This window comes from Petromyzon marinus, chromosome 8, assembly GCF_048934315.1.
Source record: "Petromyzon marinus isolate PM22_M1 ecotype Great Lakes invasive population chromosome 8, UKy_Petmar_22M1.pri1.0, whole genome shotgun sequence".
Lineage (NCBI taxonomy): Eukaryota > Metazoa > Chordata > Hyperoartia > Petromyzontiformes > Petromyzontidae > Petromyzon > Petromyzon marinus.
In genome coordinates this window covers 7,242,886-7,266,289 of record NC_133674.1, presented here as the reverse complement: position 1 = coordinate 7,266,289, position 23,404 = coordinate 7,242,886, and the positions used below count along the sequence as shown (strand labels likewise).

Sequence of the window (23,404 nt, the reverse complement as noted above, 5' to 3'; positions counted from 1 at the left end):
GCATTTGCTCAATGTATCCATGGATACAATTTGCCTCCATAATAAATATATATATTCCCACACACAAGAAGTGATGCAGACTACCAAATCACATAGGCATATCACGTAGAATGTGGCTTACCTCATCAGATCTCAAAAGCTAAGACAGGGTTGACTCCGATTGCTGATTGGAAGTTTAGCCACCGAGCATAAAAAAACGTTATAGGCTGCGAGGCTATGTTGTCAGCGGAAGGCAAAAAAACATTAATTGTTGTAATGTACGCCTTCGTCAACCGGCAGTGATCAGTGTGGCGTAGCATGATAAAGCAATCCCAACAATCCACATGGCATGTGGAGGCCCTCATCCAGCAGTGGATTGACAAAAAAGGCTGTTCATGTACATCCAACTGACTGGATGCATGACATGCATCACGTGTGTCAAACTTTAATGGAATTGATCTGTCGTTGATATATCCTGACCCAGCGGTGCTCATTTCACGAACCACACAAAGGTGGCCATGCTACTGATCGCGATATTGATCGGCATTATTTTTCTTGTTTACTTGCAACTTTTTACCTGGTGGTGCACCACGGATAAGGGGAGCAAAGTCAGTGACACAATGCATGGACAAAGAGAAAGGGATGAGAATGGGGAGAGATATGAGAAACAATGAGGAAAAGGATGGGGAAAAAAATGGAAAAACGTGAGCTAAGGGGTCAGGAGAGAGGAGGATATAGAGCAAGAGGCTAAAGAAGGGCCTCAATGTTCAATGGCAGGGAGTGGGGCGCCACGGTGGCGAGATGTTAACTACCTCGCCTGGCATACAGGAGGTCGTGGGTTCGATCGCAGCCCTGACCTCTGTATATTTCGAGTTTGCCTGTGCTCCCCGTGGTCACGTGGATGTTTCTCCGGGTCCACCAGTTGTTTCTCTCCACATTTATTGACATGAATTTAGAGGATTCGGCTGCAACACATTTCCACATAAGCCACTTCATACTCTTGGGGTCTTATCCCGGAAAGTCACGTAGATAGAAAAAGAATAAAATAAAATAAAATCACGACGTTTCGATCGCAACACAAGCAATCGCCTTCAGGTGAAAAAAATACAGCAGGCGGACTGCTGAGGCAGGAAGAAATGTAGCGAGAGAGCTGCTGCAGCCAAAGGTTATAAACGTTTGAGATGGGTACAACCCAAGGGCAAGTGGGCAGGGCCAGAGATGGAATTTGCAAGTCAATGTAAGATCGCAGAGCTAGGAAAACCTCGGCTAATGATGTCTGCATTAACCACAAAACTTGTGCTCAAAATGCAAACAAAAATAAAAAAAGCTTTAAGTCAAGATATGAGCCACTTCGTTGAGCTATCATTTGTGGCCAGGTCGCTTCTGAAAAAGAGCTACATAGCTCAGTGGGCCTTACCTGGCATAATAAACTAAAGCAAATATTCAGAGTGGGGGTGGGCACACAGAAGTCACGTGATATATGGAAGGCTTGAGCTGATTGAGATATATAGTCGGGTGGAGGCTATTGTGTGTGGGTGGCATGAGTGTGGGATGTGTGTGTGTTGAGTGTGTGTGCACGGGGTGCAAGTGGCTCATAATGGCAGGGTGTGAGATGTGTGTGTGTGTGGCATGCATAGGTGTAGAATGGATGTCGTGCGCGTGCGTGCAGTGGATAATGCACTGTCCCACGAACTCAGTGGCCTCAGTTCGATTCCAGTTCGCAGCCAACAATGGTGATGAATGTGCTTGGAAACAGCACTTGCTCCAACAGTCTATTAAAGGCTATACTGGGACATTTTTGTCTTTGCGCAAGCGCTTTGTACCCACAGTCACGCGACGGGGTGTGGCGTGTGTGTGAGAGAGAGCGGCTCATTCCGGCAGGCCAATGGAGGGGTGTGGGATGTGTGTGTGAGCGGTGAGCGCGCTGCGCTACGAATCTGGCCACCCGGGTTCGATGCCCGCTCATGGCCAACACCGGTGACGATTATCTGAATCGGTCTTAGGCCTCCCCCAGGTTGACTCAGCCTCAAATGAGTACCTGGCACGATGTGTAAACATCGCCACAAGGGAGACAAAGGCGGATGGGTGTGGTGCTGGCCACCCACCCCCTCATGTGCCGTGCCGACCTTCATAGGTGCTCGCTAACAGCACTTGCCCCAGCAGTCTGTTAAGGCTATACAGGGGAACTTTGTCCTTGTTTGCGTGTGGAGGTCCAGCGTGTGTGTGAGAGGGCGGCTCATACTGGCAGACCCATGGCTGGGTGCGAGGTGTGTGTGTGTGAGTGTGTGTGTGAGAGGGCAGCTCATACCGGCAGACCCATGGCTGGGTGCGAGGTGTGTGTGTGTGTGAGCATGTGTGAGCATGTGTGTGTGAGGGCAGCGATAGTGTAGCGGTTAGCGCTACGCTGCGCTATGAACCTGGCGACCCGGGTTCGATTCCCGCTCACGGCCAACACCAGTGACGATTATCTGAACCGGTCCCGGGCCTCCCCTAGGTCGACTCAGCCTCAAATGATTACCTGGTGCGGTGTGTAAACATCGCCACTAGGGAGACAAAGGCGGTCGGGCGTGGTGCTGGCCACCCACCCCCTCGTGTACCGTTCCGGCCTTCATAGGTGCTCGCTAACAGCACTTGCCCCTACAGTCTGTTAAGGCTATATGGGGGATCTTTATCTTTGTTGTGAGGGCAGCTCATACCGGCAAACCCATGGCTGGGTGCGAGGTGTGTGTGTGTGTGTGAGCGTGTGTGTGAGAAAGCGGCTCGTACCGGCAGGCCCGTGGCGGGGTGCGGATAAATCAGGGGGTGGGTCACCCGGTTTCGCCGGTCGCTCACCATCCAGAGCCTCTCCCAGCGCGCGCGTTTCTCAGGCTCCAGCCGCTCGATCAGATCAGTCAGCGGGGCAAACACTGCGCGGGGATTAGCGACGCACCGTCACACACGTCGACGCACCGCCACGCACCGCCAAGCACCGCCCGGGCAAAAATTAACCGGGGGTCACGGCCCGGTCCGCCCGCGGGAGTTCAGAAGTTGTACGCGCCGGGGAGCAGCCGGTCGAGATTCGCGTCGCGCTGGCGGCATGGAGGCACCGCTCTGTGTTAATGCAGCACAGCTCAATTAAACTACAATCCTTGATACATACGCAACCAGCATTTCTTACTATATACGCAGCAGCATTTCTGGGCGGGTGCGAGCCTGCAATGTAGTGCCTCGCTCGAAGGCCACATGCAGATTTGTAAACTCCCAGAACAACTAGGTTCCAAGGCCGGCAGGAAATTAACTACAGCTCAACAAAAATGGTTTTATTTGATCAGGCCCACTGAGCTACAGAAGCAACCTAACCACAAATGTTCGCTCAACGAAGTGTCTTATTACGTGGAAATTTATAGCAGACAAATACTCTAAACGCATGTTTTTTAAATGTGGAGGGAAAATCAGAGAACCCGGAGAAAAATCTATGCGACCACGAGGAAAGAGACGTGGAAACTCCGAATATACAGCAGGCATCAGGGTCAGGATAGAACCCACGACCTCCTGTATACCGGGCGAGTTAGAGAACATCTCACCACCATGGTGCCCCAAACGGATTCACGAACCCATCTGTGTGGACCATCGAGTGTTATTACCTCGTATGTGTGATAGGCTTTCTTGGGGTTAATCCTGTTTTCTATCTCACGTGCAAAATGATTTGTATGAAACGAATTTGTGAAACACTGCAATGAATGCCTTCCCGAAAGGGTCTCGAGACTCGGTGAAACTTTCTGGGTAAATAGGTCAAAAAGTTACGATGTTCACTACTTGCACGCTTCTGGGTGAAAACAAATGTAGGCATAGCACCATTACGGGAAGACCCCAATAGCAGACTGCAATCCCAGTCATGACTGATGCGAAGGGCCATCACGAAAAACGGTTATAGCAATACGCACGTCACGGGGCAACGCTCGCGAGGAAGGTGGAGAGCGTTGGTTGAACTATGAGCGCCTACGTGCACGGCAGCCTCGCCACAATCGCTGGCCGAAATAAAAAAGTGAAAAGCATGGTCAATTTAAAATCGAGCCGATGAAGATTCACGCGGATGGGGTGGAATGAGCATTAATGAGACGTGACAGCGGACGAAAGTTGAGATGGAGAGAGCGCAGTGAAAGCAAAATAAATTGAAAGCAACATTTTTTGTGACAGGCTGTCCAATTCTTGCAACAGGGTGGAATTTGTTTTATTTATAATTACTCACGAGACTAAAAGCGCCCTTCGTCGCGAAACTTGGAGAAAGTAATTCCTCCTCGATTTAAATACAAAGTCGCTCATTAATTTTACATTTCAGCGTACATGTCGGAGGTAAGATTAAAAACCTAATAGATCGTGAGGGCTAAAATTATGAAGAAAAAAAATAATAGTACATTTTAAGATAAAACCATATAACACCCCACGTTTGGCTGCTAGGGGTGTGGAGTTGCCATCTCAAGCCGATTCAAGACAACATCGCCTCCTTCTGTCTCCGATTAGTACTGCGGCTTGGAATTACATTCCAAATGTTTTCTTCATCACCTGATTATCGTGTGCTGCCACCAGTACCGTCCTGTGTTTATCCAGTATCGGGCACGTGCCGACGGTGATATGGGCCGGTCTGTAGCCCTGGAAAGATCCAACACAGTGCACAGCTCCTGGAGAAGCCGATAAGACCGAGAGATGTCCCACGGTCTGCGTCTCACACACAGTCACGTCTGACTGTGTCGCTCAAGTAGCCCCAATTCCTCCACATGTTGACTTATGACACTGCCGGCTCCCAATTTTAAGCGACTGTGTGAGTGAATGGTGAACGTGTGAGTAAATGGGTGTGTGAATGAGTGGGTGAGTGGGGAGTGGTAGTACAGTGGTTAGCATGCTGCGCAACGAACCCGGAAACCCGGGTTCGATTCCTGCTCACGGTCAACACCAGTGAAGATTATCTGAACTGGTACTGGGTCTCCCCTAGGTTGACTCAGCCTCAAATGAGAACCTGGTATGGCGTGTAAACATCGCCACTAGGGAGATAAAGGCGGCCAGACGTGGTACTGGCCACCCACCCCCTCGTGTGCCATGCCGGCCTTAATAGCTGTTCGCTAACAGCCCAAAGAGTCTGTGAAGGGTATACGGGGGATCTTTGAGTGGGAATGAGTGGGTGAGGAGTGAGCAGGTGAGCGGATGTGTGAGTAAATGGGTGTATTAATGAGTGGGTTAGTGGATGAGTGATTATTTAGATTATTTGGCTGCTATACATTTCCAAGTGATAAGCCACTTTGTTGAGCTATCACGTGGCCAGGTCGCTTCTAAAAATAAGCTCATAGGTCAGTGGGCTTTACCTGGTAAAATAAACAATTGTTTAGTTTGATTTTTACTTTAAAAATGTTTTGCGATTCGTTTACTTTTCCTATACTTTGCACTTCTATCGTGTTTTTGTAATTGTTGTTGTAACTTTCTGACCCGCCCCAACTGGACATCTGTGGAAAAAGAGCTTTATAGCTCATCGGATTCCTCCAGTATAAATATTCTGATTCTGTGTGGGTCTGTGAGTGTAAAAATGAGTGTGTATGTGTGGTAATAAATGTGCGAGTTGATGAGTGAGTGGGTGAGTTGTTAGGGTAGCCCCATTTCTGCATGTCGGCTTTTGAGCCGCTGCCTCCCATTTAAAGGTGAAGAACATAATATCTCCATGCACTGCTTTGGTGAATATGGAATTAATTCAGTTGTTTTTTGCCTTGAGCCACGTAATGATCCGGCAAATTAAACTGTCACGCATAGCAGCGATTTACGCGCAAATTATTGTGTCAGTTCAATGGTAAGGTTGAAGAACAAATCTAACAAAAACTTTCGCCATTAGATACTAATTTGGGTTCTGAGAATTGTGAGCATTATTCCTCGACTTACCGGCAAGCTGAGGCTATAATAATTGGTGCTTTAAACGCTTGTACACGTGACAATTTAATTTGTTTTGTGATGTCAAGTGGAGGGTCTTAACGACACAAATTTGGGAAGATCATTACGTGGCCTAACCCAACGATCAATACGAATCCATACTGAGAACCTCTACAAGCTGGGCGGGACTTCGGAGTTATTTGACCGTACCTGACCATAATGGTCAGTGTGGGTTGGTGAAGGCTGCGGCGCATGTGGCAGCCAAAAAGAACAGTGCAACAATGTATTTAGCTGCACTGCTCTTTGCTACGTTATCCTGCGGCCCAACAGCCTATAACAAACCTTCTGTGCATGGTGGCTACCCATCCAAGCGCTATCAAAATATGTATTTATACTGGAGGAATCTGATGAGCTATAAGACTATTTTTCACAGATGTCCAATAGTGCAGACTCGAGTCTGCTCAACACACGGAATCTTACATTTAACATAGGGCGGCCCATAAGTCCGGAAACACAGGGTTATTTAATTTATTTTACCACTGGCATTAAAACATTTTTATTGTTTATTCTTAAAGTTAATATTTGATCTATTATCCGTCGTTCACAAGTCTCAACCAAAAAACCCTGAATTAATTGAGACCAAAAAAATGTATTCACGTTCAAATATTACACCTGTGATCTTAAAATCCTAAAATGTATTTCAAAAGAAAATTCACGGATGCATTCATGTTAATGTAAGTCAGTTTGAACAGTTGTCAAAAGAAATAAAATAACCCTACGTGATTTGTTAAAAGCATCCATCCGATATTAGAAAGGCGCTGGAGCTATGCACTTTTAAATCTAGATTGAAAACTAATTTCTTTCCAAAATATGTTTGTATTAAGTTTGTTGTCTTTCCCTCGCACATCCATTTAGCATGGTTGACTACATACGGTGCGAAAGCAGTTCTACATACGTACATAAAATAAACATAATAACTCTATGTGTCCTGATTTTTGAGCCACCCTGTCCAATATACCTATCTGGCCTCTTGATGCATGTGCTGTGAAAGAGTGCCATTGTCCAACACATCGCCTCGTACGTACTTGTCCTTTGTAAGGCAGTGTTACTGACGAGTGCAGTTAGTTTTTAAAAACCCTTATGATATCCCTCCTGGGCCTTAAACCCCAAGGTATCACCAGGCACCAACACACCCTTCTCCAATTATTCAACATTACGGTTAGAAAAACCGTCCTGAGCTCCTGGAAGAATCATGGGGCCCCATCACTCACCCTCTGGCATAATTCCCTATTCGCCCTAGCAGCTTTAGAACACCTGAGTCTGAAACTGATGAATAGGGAAGGGGAGTTCACCCAGATCTGGGGCCCACCTTGTGAATGCAACTCCAGAGACCCTGAGTTTACATGATTGAACTTCCACCCCCCCGCTTTCCCCCTTCCTTCCTCGCAGAGAAGGGATCTGACGGACCACGTACCACATCACGCTACGGTCCTACACGTCCACGTTGGTTGTCTGTCCGAGCCGCCTATCCCGCTATGCACCGCTCACCTGTCGCGGAAGTTGTGCAACTCCCCCCCCCCCCATAGTTGGCTCAATAAAAATAATATACAATAAAAACCCTCATGAGCATATATCTCAGCACCCTTGTGATGGCTTGCCATGCATGGGCGCGATAAAAAATCGTTCTTTTATTATCAAGTATACAATTGTACAACGATACAGGCACACATATACACGTGTGCATCTGGTTGACACGATTAGTTGGTCCATGGGGAGGTGAAGGTTGGGCTGAGCATCACGGTCCGCAGATTATTTTCTTCACTTTCAGTCATGGCGCATCTGACATGGAGCAGGCGGAACGTTCACTGGGAGGCATCAAGATCTCACATCAACTCCATTGACTGCCACGGGTAGGAAATTCTCCTGGGAGGGCCGGGTCATCCAGATCCTATACCTCGTGAAAGAGATAATCAATCACAAACCAGCTCTCGCTTGCCTACGTAGGTGACGAGGTGTGTGGGAAGTAATTTGATTTTGTGGGTGTCGGTGGGGGGCTAACAACCGTGAGGAACCTACATTGAGTGGCCAAGGGAGCCCATGAAATTATATGGAGGGAACACAGCATAAGGCTGGCTCCCAATGCACAAAAGCTGCTCCAATTATGCCACACATATTCTTACAGTCATGCCGTTATTATCATTATAAATCATCATCAATCATGACCATCAGCATCAGTCAGGCTCTATGCACCGCTTGATGAAGGCCTTCCCAATCCATGATCATCTCTCATGGTCTTTTGATGCAACAATGCCATTCGCTTTTTGCGTTTGTTTTTTTGTGTTTAGGTTTTTGTCCTTTTCAACATACACTCTTTGTGATTTAATTTGCTCTATCTCCGCGGTGGACATCCTCTTGGGGGTATTCTCCCTCTTTTGTTGGCACTGTCACCAGTGTCGTCCACCGCTCATCACCCGCTTCGAGCCACGTGGCCTGCCCAAGCTTGCTTGCCTTTTTTCTAAGTCACTATGATCATATTCTTAGCTCTTTCGGTAAAGTCACGCTGAAGGGAAACAATAAAATATATATAAAACAATAAAAATTCTCACGACGTTTCGACCATAACACAAACGGTCGTCATCACCTGATGACCTGATGACGACCATTCATCACCTGATGACGACCGTTTGTGTTATGGTCGAAACGTCGTGAGAATTTTTATTATTTTATATGTATTTTATTATTTTATTGTTTCCCTTCAACGTGACTTTACCGAAAGAGCTATGAATATGAATTACTGCAGTCACGAAAGCTTTAAATCAAAATTTCACTATGATCAGTTTAACACGTAGGCTTTCGCGACCAATCTCATCGGAAATAAAGGTTTTTTTTGGGTTCGATCACGTGAAGATAAATGTGTCATTAACCCGCCACCACCCGACACAGCCAATTAGTAAGTTTTGTCACGTAAACAAAACGTGATAATTACAGTGAGGGAAAAAAGTATTTGATCCCCTGCTGATTTTGTACGTTTGCCCACTGACAAAGAAATGATCAGTCTATAATTTTAATGGTAGGTTTATTTGAACAGCAAGAGACAGAATAACAACAAAATCCAGAAAAACGCTTGTCAAAAATGTTATATATTGATTTGCATTTTAATTAGGGAAGTAAGTATTTGACCCCTCTGCAAAACATGACTTAGTACTTGGTGGCAAAACCCTTGTTGGCAATCACAGAGGTCAGACGTTTCTTGTAGTTGGCTACCAGGTTTGCACACATCTCAGGAGGGATTTTGTCCCACTCCTCTTTGCAGATCTTCTCCAAGTCATTAAGGTTTTGAGGCTGACGTTTGGCAACTAGAACCTTCAGCTCCCTCCACAGATTTTCTATGGGATTAAGGTCTGGAGACTGGCTAGGCCACTCCAGGACCTTAATGTGCTTCTTCTTGAGCCACTCCTTTGTTGCCTTGGCCGTGTGTTTTGGGTCATTGTCATGCTGGAATACCCATCCACGACCCATTTTCAATGCCCTGGCTGAGGAAAGGAGGTTCTCACCCACGATTTGACGGTACATGGCCCCGTCCATCGTCCCTTTGATGCGGTGAAGTTGTCCTGTCCCCTTAGCAGAAAACACCCCCAAAGTATAATGTTTCCACCTCCATGTTTGACGGTGGGGATGGTGTTCTTGGGGTCATAGGCAGTATTCCTCCTCCTCCAAATACGGCGAGTTGAGTTGATGCCAAAGAGCTCCAATTTGGTCTCATCTGACCACAACACTTTCACCCAGTTGTCCTCTGAATCATTCAGATGTTCATTGGCAAACTTCAGACGGTCATGTATATGTGGTTTCTTGAGCAGGGGGACCTTGCGGGCGCTGCAGGATTTCAGTCCTTCACGGCGTAGTGTGTTACCAATTGTTTTCTTGGTGACTATGGTCCCAGCTGCCTTGAGATCATTGACAATATCCTCCCGTGTAGTTATAGGCTGATTCCTCACCGTTCTCATGATCATTGCAACTCCACGAGGTGAGATCTTGCATGGAGCCCCAGGCTGAGGGAGATTGACAGTTCTTTTGTGTTTCTTCCATTTGCGAATAATCGTACCAACTGTTGTCACCTTCTCACCAAGCTGCTTGGCAATGGTCTTGTAGCCTATTCCAGCCTTGTGTAGGTCTACAATCGTGTCCCTGACATCCTTGGAGAGCTCTTTGGTCTTGGCCATGGTGGAGAGTTTGGAATCTGATTGATTGCTTCTGTGGACAGGTGTCTTTTATACAGGTAACAAGCTGAGATTAGGAGCACTCCCTTTAAGAGTGTGCTCCTAATCTCAGTTTGTTACCTGTATAAAAGACACCTGGGAGCCAGACATCTTTCTGATTGAGAGGGGGTCAAATACTTATTTCCCTCATTAAAATGCAAATCAATTTATAACATTTTTGACATGCGTTTTTCTGGATTTTTCTTGTTGTTATTCTGTCTCTCACTGTTCAAACAAACCTACTATTAAAATTATAGACTGATAATTTCTTTGTCAATGGGCAAACTTTCAAAATCAGCAGGGGATCAAATACTTTCTTCCCTCACTGTATATATATTCTTGGTTCTTTCGGTAAAGTCACGTAGAAGGGAAACCAATAATATGAATCCCTGCAGTCATGAAAGCTTTAAATCAAAATTCAAGTGTGGTGTGTTAATGATGTCAGCCCTGTCACTGATGACTGCACGAAAAACCCATCACGTTAAATTCGTTTTTGTTAAAATAATTTGGCTAAATTCTGGACTTAAAAATGTTCGGTCTGATTGACATTCAATGAACATTCTCTACCGGGCATATCACAAGTGTGACCCAAGTGTGTTTAAAGAGGACGAATGAAGTGAGTTCAGAAGTAGCCATTTGATGTCAGGTTTTTATTTCGACAAGGGGAATATTGACGTGAAACTTAATTACGGATCTCCATGGTGACCATTCATGATCCTTTTAACGCTGGTTTTTTATCACAAATTTTTGAGCAATCATTTTGTAGGGGATCTGCGAGCCATCCTCACGCATTCGCACCACGCAGACATGAAATCTCTGCACTCAGCATAGCACACACCAATCACACGCACGGGAATACACTAGACGGGGGTCAAGGGTTAAAGGGCACTGACAGCACACGTGCGAGACGGAGATGTGGATTGGGAACGAGGGCGGAGATGGAGGCTTTAAAAGGGGCTGTTAAACGCGTGTTCGAGGTTGGTTTGAGGAACGAGTGTGGCTGTGGTTTGAAGAATAAAGAATTGCATAACCAGTCTCCGACTTCTCTTCAATTTGATCAATTTGGCTAGTTTCTCTTAGGTAAGTGATTAGTGCCCATTTGTGATGGACTGGACTCACAAGAGTGCTCGATAAGAAGTGCTCAGACTTGCTTACTTATGCAAACATTTTATTCATCTATGAACATCTTTACAAGAGCTATCACCTCCCCCCCGCCCCACATCTCCAAATGAGACAGACAAAAAAACAGACGCACAACTAACGCATCCACGCTTTTAACATGCTTTTAACCGCAGTTCGAAAGGGCTAAAATAAACGAAAGTGGCACTGCCGACCGAGCTTCGTCCACCTCACCTGTGGCCCCACGCTTGGGCACCCGCACAATGTGGTAGATGGAGTAGGCGAAGGGTGCGTGCATGAAGCTGCCGTCAATGTGCCAGCCCGTGCGTCCCACGCCCGTGCAGCCTTCAGCGGGGTCGTTGGAGACCCGGAAGACGTCCGGGTGCGGCGACTTAGGGTGATTGTAGAAGGTGGACTCCGGCTCGCCGAACCAGCGGGTGATGTCCACCTGCTTCTGTCCAGATATGATGCCCTGGTCCTATGTTTCAACGGCAAAACAGCAAATAGCGCAGGGGGTAAATGTGAACGTGGTAAGAACCAAGAGTTGAGCCTCACTGAGCCAAAAGAGCCTCACTGAGCCTTTAGGGCCTCACTGAGCCTTAAGGGCCTCACTGAGCCTTAAGGGCCTCACTGAGTCTTAAGAGCCTCACTGAGCCTTAAGAGCCTCACTGAGCCTTAAGGGCCTCACTGAGTCTTAAGGGCCTCACTGAGCCTTAAGGGCCTCACTGAGTCTTAAGAGCCTCACTGAGCCTTAAGAGCCTCACTGAGTCTTAAGAGCCTCACTGAGTCTTAAGGGCCTCACTGAGCCTTAAGGGCCTCACTGAGCCTTAAGAGCCTCACTGAGTCTTAAGGGCCTCACTGAGTCTTAAGGGCCTCACTGAGCCTTAAGGGCCTCACTGAGCCTTAAGGGCCTCACTGAGTCTTAAGGGCCTCACTGAGCCTTAAGGGCCTTACTGAGTCTTAAGAGCCTCACCGAGCCTTAAGAGCCTCACTGAGTCTTAAGGGCCTCACTGAGTCTTAAGGGCCTCATGAGCCTTAAGGGCCTCACTGAGTCTTAAAAGCCTCACTGAGCCTTAAGAGCCTCACTGAGTCTTAAGAGCCTCACTGAGCCTTAAGGGCCTCACTGAGCCTTAAGGGCCTCACTGAGCCTTAAGGGCCTCACTGAGCCTTAGGGGCCTCACTGAGCCTTAAGAGCCTCACTGAGTCTTAAGAGCATTAGTCTTAAGAGCCTCACTGAGCCTTAAGAGCCTCACTGAGCCTTAAGAGCCTCACTGAGTCTTAAGAGCCTCACTGAGTCTTAAGGGCCTCACTGAGTCTTAAGAGCCTCACTGAGTCTTAAGGGCCTCACTGAGTCTTAAGAGCCTCACTGAGTCTTAAGGGCCTCACTGAGTCTTAAGGGCCTCACTGAGCCTTAAGGGCCTCACTGAGTCTTAAGAGCCTCACTGAGCCTTAAGAGCCTCACTGAGTCTTAAGGGCCTCACTGAGCCTTAAGGGCCTCACTGAGCCTTAAGAGCCTCACTGAGTCTTAAGAGCCTCACTGAGTCTTAAGAGCCTCACTGAGTCTTAAGGGCCTCACTGAGTCTTAAGGGCCTCACTGAGTCTTAAGAGCCTCACTGAGCCTTAAAAGCCTCACTGAGCTTTAAGGGCCTCACTGAGCCTTAAGGGCCTCACTGAGCCTTAAGAGCCTCACTGAGCCTTAAGAGCCTCACTGAGTCTTAAGGGCCTCACTGAGTCTTAAGAGCCTCACTGAGTCTTAAGAGCCTCACTGAGTCTTAAGGGCCTCACTGAGCCTTAAGGGCCTCACTGAGTCTTAAGAGCCTCACTGAGCCTTAAGGGCCTCACTGAGTCTTAAGGGCCTCACTGAGTCTTAAGGGCCTCACTGAGTCTTAAGGGCCTCACTGAGTCTTAAGAGCCTCACTGAGTCTTAAGGGCCTCACTGAGCCTTAAGAGCCTCACTGAGTCTTAAGAGCCTCACTGAGTCTTAAGAGCCTCACTGAGTCTTAAGGGCCTCACTGAGTCTTAAGGGCCTCACTGAGCCTTAAGGGCCTCACTGAGTCTTAAGAGCCTCACTGAGCCTTAAGAGCCTCACTGAGTCTTAAGAGCCTCACTGAGTCTTAAGGGCCTCACTGAGCCTTAAGGGCCTCACTGAGCCTTAAGAACCTCACTGAGTCTTAAGAGCCTCACTGAGTCTTAAGAGCCTCACTGAGTCTTAAGGGCCTCACTGAGTCTTAAGGGCCTCACTGAGTCTTAAGAGCCTCACTGAGCCTTAAGAGCCTCACTGAGCCTTAAGAGCCTCACTGAGCCTTAAGGGCCTCACTGAGTCTTAAGAGCCTCACTGAGTCTTAAGGGCCTCACTGAGTCTTAAGAGCCTCACTGAGTCTTAAGGGCCTCACTGAGCCTTAAGGGCCTCACTGAGCCTTAAGAGCCTCACTGAGTCTTAAGAGCCTTACTGAGTCTTAAGAGCCTCACTGAGTCTTAAGGGCCTCACTGAGTCTTAAGGGCCTCACTGAGTCTTAAGAGCCTCACTGAGCCTTAAGAGCCTCACTGAGCCTTAAGAGCCTCACTGAGTCTTAAGAGCCTCACTGAGTCTTAAGAGCCTCACTGAGTCTTAAGAGCCTCACTGAGTCTTAAGAGCCTCACTGAGCCGTAAGAGCCTCACTGAGCCTTAAGAGCCTCAAGAGCCTCACTGAGCTTTAAGAGCCTCACTGAGCCTTAAGAGCCTCACTGAGTCTTAAGAGCCTCACTGAGTCTTAAGAGCCTCACTGAGCCTTAAGAGCCTCAAGAGCCTCACTGAGCCTTAAGAGCCTCACTGAGCCTTAAGAGCCTACTGAGTCTTAAGAGCCTCACTGAGCCTTAAGAGCCTCAAGAGCCTCACTGAGCCTTAAGAGCCTCACTGAGTCTTAAGAGCCTCACTGAGCCTTAAGAGCCTCACTGAGCCTTAAGAGTCTTAAAAGCCTCACTGAGTCTTAAGAGCCTCACTGAGCCTTAAGAGCCTCACTGAGCCTTAAGAGCCTCGCTGAGTCTTAAGAGTCTTAAGACTCAGTTAGGCTGCATTGGACTGTTTGGCCAATTCAGTTTTAAGGATTGTTTTGCTTAGTGTAGTAGGAGGAAACGAGAGTGCCCTGATAAAACCCACGAACGCGATGGAAAAACACTCAAACGCGGCTTTGTAAACCAATCTAATGCACTGCCACTTCTTAGCCACACCAAAATCTTGTGAGTCTGGGAATTTCACACATTTACATGATCCACCAACCTCTGCCTCAAAGTAACTGGATTACAGGCAAACGCCAACATCTCCGGTTAAGAACGGTAAATGCATCAGCCGCTGAAGATGTGTTAAAAATACCAAACGCATTACCTCATGATAATCAATTACATACATTACTTACAATCATGTGCTTTTGAAAAACTTTTTTCCCCCTCCCAATTGTCTTGTAAATGTCACATCAGCATAAAGACATGAGGGAAAAAAATATATATTGAACATTTTCAGCAAGTGGTCTATCACTTGCATCAGGAAGGTGACGAAACAGAATTAACTTCTTATTCCCCTTCGATAGGACTTCATATGTGGGGGCATTAATAGACCTGCCAAAACTGTTCCATTACACAGCATTCAAGCAAACATATTTTACTTATCAATGTTGCAAAATGCAGAATTAAATTATTCACAAAATGTAATTATGTTTCTTTTGTGGAGTCAACGCAGTCCGAGCCAAGACAATCAACCCATGCAATTATAACAGTTTCATCATAATTGGTTAGTTTGGACTCATGTTCTCAGCAGTTTCTGGTTCAGTGCTGACACTACATTAACCCCCCCCCCACCCCAAGCTATCCTGCCACACTTTAAGTTTAACTTTCTAATAGTTTTTTCTCCTTCTCTTTGAATGCTCACAAACTGCTCAAAGTTATGGCGAGACCAAGTCGACATCAGGTTATCTTGTTACAAAGTACAAAGTTGCAGGCTGGTTTAATTGACGCATTCGAATGCATTGGCAATGCCTTCATCAGAACTCCCTTCAACAGATGGAATATTAAATATAAGCAGCTCGCTCCTCAGGAGAACTGGCTTGGGTGAAAGCCCAGGACTGGTGCATAATACATCTATTTGCAAGTATGCATCCCAACCGCCAATTAGCCCCCTGCACACTTCACATAAACTGCAAGTCTCACAACGGCGTTTTAAGCACAATCTTTGTTTTACTTAACCATAATATTTTAGAAGGGGTGCCGAGCATTATGCCGGTAGGGGCTCAGCCCCCTCTCTAGCCCCACCAACACCACAGGGCTGGAGCAACCAATACCTTAAAGATGAGCAGCTCACCTTAAAGATGAGCAGCTCACCTTAAAGATGAGCAGCTCACCTTAAAGATGAGCAGCTCACCTTAAAGATGAGCAGCTCACCTTAAAGATGAGCAGCTCACCTTAAAGATGAGCAGCTCACCTTAAAGATGAGCAGCTCACCATGAAGATGAGCAGCTCACCTTAAAAACGAGCAGCTCACCTTAAAGATGAGCAGCTCACCTTAAAGATGAGCAGCTCACCTTAAAGATGAGCAGCTCACCTTAAAGATGAGCAGCTCACCTTAAAGATGAGCAGCTCACCATGAAGATGAGCAGCGCACCTTAAAGATGAGCAGCTCACCATGAAGATGAGCAGCGCACCTTAAAGATGAGCAGGCGATGTTTGGTGACGTCGCTCTTAATCTGCTCCACCACATGACGGGGCACGTCGCCCTGCGCCAAATGTATGCCGCGCACGACCATGCCAAGCTTGTGTGGCACCAAGGTGTAGCCGGAAGACACGCATCCTGCCATCACGGCCGCGTGCTGCAACACTCGAAGTTGCCCCCCTTGGCAGCCGCTGTCTTTTCTTTTTGCTTGCCGCCTTGTTTCTGCCAGTTGTTCGACGGTTTCCTACAAAACAGCAGTCACACCCGTAGATCAGAGGAGTGTTGGTCAGATGTCGTGCGTCTTGTTGAGCGACTGTGCAAACTCGACCCTAATTAGGTTCTTTGTTTTAATGTGTCAAGTTTGAAAATTAAATTATGCAACATCTGTACCTTTACTTGTTCCGTGTCACGGGACAAAAAGGCCCAGCCACCTTTTGTACTACCCCATATTGAGCGGTAAGCATTCTCTGTTCTAAAATGTGCTGCAGTAATTTTCTAAATTGGCTAAATAGGCCGCATTTGATCACACTAACAGGCAATTATGCTGTGGTTTTTTAAAAAAAACATTTCTTTATATTCTGAAATGTTCCCACACCCAAATGTTCCCGATTTTAACGGGACTCATGACCACTCAGCCGTGGTTGTGCAATAATTATTACCTTTATAAAGGGCCATGTTAATTAGCTTAACCACTTGTGCAGGCCACATACTGACTTTTCAATCAGCAATTATGCCTTTCCAGCACGATCTGCAATATATTATTCCAGGCAGCTCTTTTAATTTGTCCTGAGCCATGTAGCTGCATTGATAAGTCTTCTTAAAAATAGAATTGCAGAAATGTGTTTAATTGGCTACAGATATCCGGTCTATACATGGATTATCCAATTAATACCGCCATCACCTCGTCCCTGCAAAACGTTCCTCAACCCTGACACCTAGAGACAACTAACCTGGGGTTCTCGCCATGAGCGTATGAGCTCACAGATGAGGCTGTGAAGGTTACTTAAAAGGCAGGCAAGTGTGCAGACCTTTTGCACTGGGGGGTTATATTAGGGGCAGCTGGATGGGTGGATAAGAGAGGATGGTTGGGCAAATGCCTGGCTAGCGAGTTGGATATGGGCATGTTTGGCAATAAATGTTGACTGGGTGCCTGAATAGATGGGAAGATAATTGGATAAGGTGGAGGATGTCTGATTGGGCAGATGGCTTCTTGAGTAATTGGCTGAGAATGTGAATGTAATGAGGTTTGTCAAAAAAAAAACGGAGTGGCTGGTTGTTTAAGGCAAGTGATAGCAGGTTGTGGGCTGGTTGGGTAAATGTTTGAATGAATAAATGTCTGCCTCTTTGAATAGAAGTTTGATATAAATGTTAGCCGCGTGGCTGGACGGGCAAATGGCTTGTTTGTTGGAAGATTGTCTGAAATGTTGGTATGGTGGCTTTGCGAAATAGAGAGAGAGAGAGTGAGAAAGCACGGACGGAAGGGTACGAATGTGTTCGCGTGGGTGGCAAGGCTGGGCTGGCTGGCGTGATGCGTGGGTGGGTAGTTGGCTGGCTCGTAGGGAATTTGAGGCCAAGAGAGATGCGAGGTCACCCGAGGATAAATGGCCAAGTCTCGAACGCCCGCACACACCCCGGGGGCGAACACTTCCACGCGTCGCACTGCTGAGCCTCAACGAAACAAGGAAAGTGGACAATGTCGTCAGCCACTGCAAGCAGGGAGCTTCACGAGGTCTCAAGCAACAGGAGCCGACAAAGACTCCCCTGTGTAGCCTGTGAGACTGTAGGGGGCAAGTGCTGTAAGCGAGCACCTATGAAGGCCGGAACAGTACACGAGGGGGTGGGTGGCCAGCACCACACCCGGCCGCCTTTGTCTCCCCAGTGGCGATGTTTACTACACACCGCACCGAGTACTCATTTGAGGCTGAGTCGACCTAGGGGAGGCCCAGGACCAGTTCAGATAATCGTCACTGTGGTGTTGGCCGTGAACGGGATTCGAACCCGGGTGGCCAGGTTCGTAGCGCAGCGTAGCGCTAACCGCTGCACCACCGCTCCCCACCACGTAACAATCATTAAAACTAAAACTGTGCCGTAGCTGCAGACCTCATCTGCCAAATAGAACGTTGTTAAAAACAAACAGAACACGGAACAATTAATAACAAATGCTCCTCCTATCCGCATTCCTTATCATTAGGATCAATTGACGCTGGGCCTCACAGAATGCGGGGTTATCGCGAATAGAAGCCGCTGTATACTTCGCCCAGTCTGACACAAGGTTGCAAAAGGAAACTTATATTATTGGTTCTTTCGGTAAAGTCACGTTGAAGGGAAACAATACAATAATAAAATATATATAAAACAATAAAATTCTCACGACGTTTCGACTGCAACACAGTCATCATCAGGTTTCCCTTCAACGTGACTTTACCGAAAGAACCAAGAATATGAATCACTGCAGTCACGAAAGCTTTAAATCAAAATTAAACTTCTTCACCACAGCGCCCGACGGCGATTATGTATACACAAACATACTCTACGTGTCATCTTAAACACTGCGCAGAGACGACGTTCACCAGGTACTGGACGTCTTTGGTGGGGATTTGGTAAAGATTTACAGCTCATCGCATTCCTCCACTATAAATACATATTCCCGATTCTGATGTACAGTGCACACAGCCACAATGTACTGTACCGCGTACAGCAGTTTCACGCACTGTACTGCGGTGTGTGAACTGTACAGTGGACATACCGCATACAGTGCGCGCACTGTACGCTGTGTGTACACTGTACAGTGCGCGTCGTGCACTGTACAGTGGCTGCACCCGCTTGACAGTGACAATGGGAGCAGCAGCGGACAGTGTCGCAAGCAGAGACACCAGCAGAGGGCAGCAAGTAGAGACACCAGCAGCACAGAGACACCAGCACAGAGACACCAGCACATAGACACCAGCAGAGACACCAGCAGAGACACCAGCAGAGACACCAGCAGAGACACCAGCAGAGACACCAGCAGAGAGAGAGGGCAGCAAGTAGAGACACCAGCAGAGAGGGCAGCAGAGAGGGAGGGCAGCAAGTAGAGACACCAGCAGAGACACCAGCACAGAGACACCAGCAGAGACACCAGCAGAGAGAGAGGGCAGCAAGTAGAGACACCAGCAGAGACACCAGCACAGAGACACCAGCACAGAGACACCAGCAGAGACACCAGCACAGAGACACCAGCAGAGACACCAGCAGAGAGAGAGGGCAGCAAGTAGAGACACCAGCACAGAGACACCAGCAGAGACACCAGCAGAGAGAGAGGCAGCAAGTAGAGACACCAGCAGAGACACCAGCAGAGAGGGAGGGCAGCAAGTAGAGACACCAGCAGAGACACCAGCAGAGAGAGGGCAGCAGAGACACCAGCAGAGACACCAGCAGAGACACCAGCAGAGAGAGAGAGGGCAGCAAGTAGAGACACCAGCAGAGACACCAGCAGAGAGAGGGCAGCAAGTAGAGACACCAGCAGAGAGAGGGCAGCAAGTAGAGACACCAGCAGAGACACCAGCAGAGAGAGGGCAGCAAGTAGAGACACCAGCAGCACAGAGACACCAGCAGAGAGGGCAGCACAGAGACACCAGCAGCACAGAGACACCAGCAGAGACACCAGCAGAGAGAGGGCAGCAAGTAGAGACACCAGCAGCACAGATACACCAGCAGCACAGAGACACCAGCAGAGACACCAGCACAGAGACACCAGCAGAGAGAGAGGGCAGCAAGTAGAGACACCACCAGCAGCAGCTATAAACAGCAGTGGGCATCAGCAAGAGCTTGCAGAGCCGCAGCAGCAAGTACTGTACTGCAACAGCAGCAGTACAGTAGTGGGTACTATTATACAGCTAGCGCCTTGGGTGAAGGGGATCGATATATAAATGTAAGATAAGAAAGCCATCGCCGTGATACGCGATCACACACAGCCTGGGTTGAAACCACACCAGTCAATGCTGAACTTGAATCTCCAATATGGATGGTGGTACGTGCTGAAGACGACGATGTCTCCGACAGCGGCAGCTGTGTAATTCGTGAATATTCGAGCGCACAAGACTCACTGGTGACCTCTGCTGGGCGGGCTATGGAAGGCCACGATGTCACGTTAAAGGTATTTTACTGGGAGGAACCTCCTGGTTACACCAACAGCCCACAGGGGATTATTGTGTGCGTCCGTCGTGCATCCAAAAAATGGGAGGGGTGGGGGTGGGGCTGGGAGGGGTGGGGGTGGGGCTGGGTGGGGAGGGGCTGGGTGGGGAGGGAGGGGAGGGGCTTGTGGGGAGGGAGGGGCTGGGTGGGGAGGGGCTGGGTGGGGAGGGAGGGGCTGGGTGGAGAGGGGAGGGTGGGGAGGGGCTGGGTGGGGAGGGAGGGGCTGGGTGGGGAGGGAGGGGCAGGGTGGGGAGGGGCTAGGTGGGGAGGGCTGGGTGGGGAGGGTGGGGAGCGGCTGTGTGGAGGGGTGGGGCTGGGTGGAGAGGGGAGGGTGGGGAGGGGCTGGGTGGGGAGGGAGGGGCTGGGTGGGGAGGGGTGGACCTGGGTGGAGAGGGGAGGGTGGGGAGGGAGGGGCTGGGTGGGGAGGGAGGGGCAGGGTGGGGAGGGGCTAGGTGGGGAGGGCTGGGTGGGGAGGGTGGGGAGGGGTGGGGAGGGGCTAGGTGGGGAGGGCTGGGTGGGGAGGGGAGGGTGGGGAGGGGCTGGGTGGGGAGGGAGGGGCAGGGTGGGGAGGGAGGGGCAGGGTGGGGAGGGGCTAGGTGGGGATGGCTGGGTGGGGAGGGGAGGGTGGGGAGGGGCTGGGTGGGGAGGGAGGGGCAGGGTGGGGAGGGAGGGGCTGGGTGGGGAGGGAGGGGCTGGGTGGGGAGGGAGGGGCTGGGTGGGGAGGGAGGGGCTGGGTGGGGAGGGCTAGGTGGGGAGGGCTGGGTGGGGAGGGGAGGGTGGGGAGGGGCTGGGTGGGTGGGGAGGGGAGGGTGGGGAGGAGCTGGGTGGGGAGGGTGGGGAGGGGCTGGGTGGGGAGGGAGGGGCTGGGTGGAGAGGGGAGGGTGGGGAGGGGCTGGGTGGGGAGGGAGGGGCTGGGTGGGGAGGGGCTAGGTGGGGAGGGCTGGGTGGGGAGGGTGGGGAGGGGCTGGGTGGGTGGGGAGGGCTGGGTGGGTGGGGAGGGCTGGGTGGGGAGGGGCTGGGTGGGGAGGGAGGGGCTGGGTGGAGAGGGGAAGGTGGGGAGGGGCTGGGTGGGGAGGGAGGGGCTGGGTGGGGAGGGAGGGGCAGGGTGGGGAGGGGCTAGGTGGGGAGGGCTGGGTGGGGAGGGTGGGGAGCGGCTGTGTGGAGGGGTGGGGCTGGGTGGAGAGGGGAGGGTGGGGAGGGGCTGGGTGGGGAGGGAGGGGCTGGGTGGGGAGGGGTGGGCCTGGGTGGAGAGGGGAGGGTGGGGAGGGAGGGGCTGGGTGGGGAGGGAGGGGCAGGGTGGGGAGGGGCTAGGTGGGGAGGGCTGGGTGGGGAGGGTGGGGAGGGGCTGGGTGGGGAGGGAGGGGCTGGGTGGGGAGGGAGGGGCAGGGTGGGGAGGGAGGGGCAGGGTGGGGAGGGAGGGGCTGGGTGGGGAGGGAGGGGCTGGGTGTGGAGGGAGGGGCTAGGTGGGGAGGGCTGGGTGGGGAGGGGAGGGTGGGGAGGGGCTGGGTGGGTGGGGAGGGGAGGGTGGGGAGGGGCTGGGTGGGGAGGGTGGGGAGGGGCTGGGTGGGGAGGGAGGGGCTGGGTGGAGAGGGGAAGGTGGGGAGGGGCTGGGTGGGGAGGGAGGGGCTGGGTGGGGAGGGGCTGGGTGGGTGGGGATGGGCTGGGTGGGTGGGGATGGGCTGGGTGGGGAGGGGCTGGGTGGGGGGTGGGAGGGGTGGGGCTGGATGGGGAAGGGCTGGTCACCCCGTGGTGCCCTTATAAAACTAAACGTTTAACCTACTCACGCTGATTGTTCACGCTTACAGTGGCTTTCAGACCGCATCCATTATTTTTGTCTCCCCCCTCCTCTTTTCCGAACATAGATGGACTCGTCCATCTGAATAAACTGTCAAATCGCTCTCCGTGGTGCTAACGTTAAGAAAAGACCGCCACTTTTTTCAAAATTTCTTGCTGTGGTTTTCACATCTGATGATGATTGCTTGTGTTGCAGTCGAAACGTCGTGAGAATTTTATTGTTTTATATTTTTTATTATTTTATTGTTTCCCTTCCACGTGACTTTACCGAAAGAACCAAGAATATGTTTATATACTGGATATGTTTAACGAATCAGCGCTGTACGGGGTAGCGCTAAATGGGGTATGCCTGTACAGGGTGGTCCCGATGTTTGGTGACTCCCAATTAACTCACCCCTAACATTTATTTTCCTACCTTTGTATGTTCATTTCCGTTTTAAATAAACTTTACTTAAAATTTTATTTAAAGTTTTAGAGGATTAAATGGGGGGAGGGGAGATGGGGGAGGGGTCACAAGACATTTGGACCACTGTACAATTACAGATATTCAGAAACATGTTAGCACGTAACATTTGTAAAGGTTGAGTTGTATTTTTAATGCTTACTATCCATTGATATTTCATTCATGTGCTATCCAACTATGACTTTTTTTAATGGCACCCTCACTATTGCAGTCGGCCAGGAACCTAATGTACCTAAAAACTGTTGTTCTTTCACCAGGATTCGTTTGTTACCTTACATGACATTCAGATGGATTGTTGCATTTCAAGACTGAAATATGGTGACAGCTGGTGGAGATCATGCCTGATGATGATGATATTGTACAATGCATCGTGTAAGGCTAGTGCTCAGCTCACTAATTGGCTGACCCAGAGTCAATGGTAGAAATTGTGTAATAAACATGCTGAGGGCGTGGGGATTGCCTTCATCCAGCAGTGGAATAATCGTGGCTGATGATGCTGACAGGGAACAACACCATTCCAAAAATGGCACTGCTCTGAGTGACCTTATTTACTCAGCTGTAATAATAAACTAAACTACAGTAATATTTTTTATTCTCCACGGTAATTCCCACTGAGCTATACAGCTCTCTTTCAGAAGCCACCTGGCCACAAATGATAGGTGAACGAAGTTGGCTTGGAATGTGGAAATTTATAGCAGCCAAATACTCTGAACGCGTGATGTTGTTTATAAATGTGGAGGGTAAAACCGGATGACCCGGAGTAACTAACATCCACGGGACCACGAGGAGAGAGACACCGCAAACTCCAAATATACAAGAGGCGTCAGGGCCTGGATCGAACCAAAGACCTCCTGTATACCAGGCGAGGTAGTTGACATCTCACCACCGTGGCGACACCTACAGCACATGAGCCAATCTCGTTTGCCTTGGTCAAGTTTGTGTGCTCAGCACTGTACTGCACTTTGCACGAATTATGTGCGGTTTAGTTTGGTATTTTAGCGATTCTTCTTGCCGCATATGCTTCTATTTTTTTCCACTGAGCAGAGAGACCCA

At 49.4% G+C, this 23,404-nt stretch overlaps 1 protein-coding gene across 5 annotated transcripts in view; it reads right to left on the bottom strand.

Annotated features, from left to right (window-relative positions):
- Nucleotides 1-23,404, bottom strand: part of LOC116940178 (3-((Z)-2-isocyanoethenyl)-1H-indole synthase-like) — a 45,227-nt gene that overhangs the window by 20,356 nt on the left and 1,467 nt on the right. Inside the window, exons 1-4 of one of the 5 annotated variants that reach the window (XM_032949548.2) lie at nucleotides 19,893-20,118; nucleotides 15,914-16,165; nucleotides 11,478-11,721; nucleotides 2,746-2,885 (exon numbers count right to left, since the gene is read on the bottom strand). In XM_032949548.2, coding sequence (XP_032805439.1) covers nucleotides 2,746-2,885; nucleotides 11,478-11,721; nucleotides 15,914-16,066 — 537 coding nt within the window. In that variant the 5' untranslated portion in view covers nucleotides 16,067-16,165; nucleotides 19,893-20,118. Of the gene's footprint in view, nucleotides 1-2,745; nucleotides 2,886-11,477; nucleotides 11,722-15,913; nucleotides 16,166-19,872; nucleotides 20,119-23,404 lie in introns of those variants that run through there. The other 4 variants (XM_032949550.2, XM_032949549.2, XM_032949552.2 and 1 more) reach the window with 4 other exon arrangements.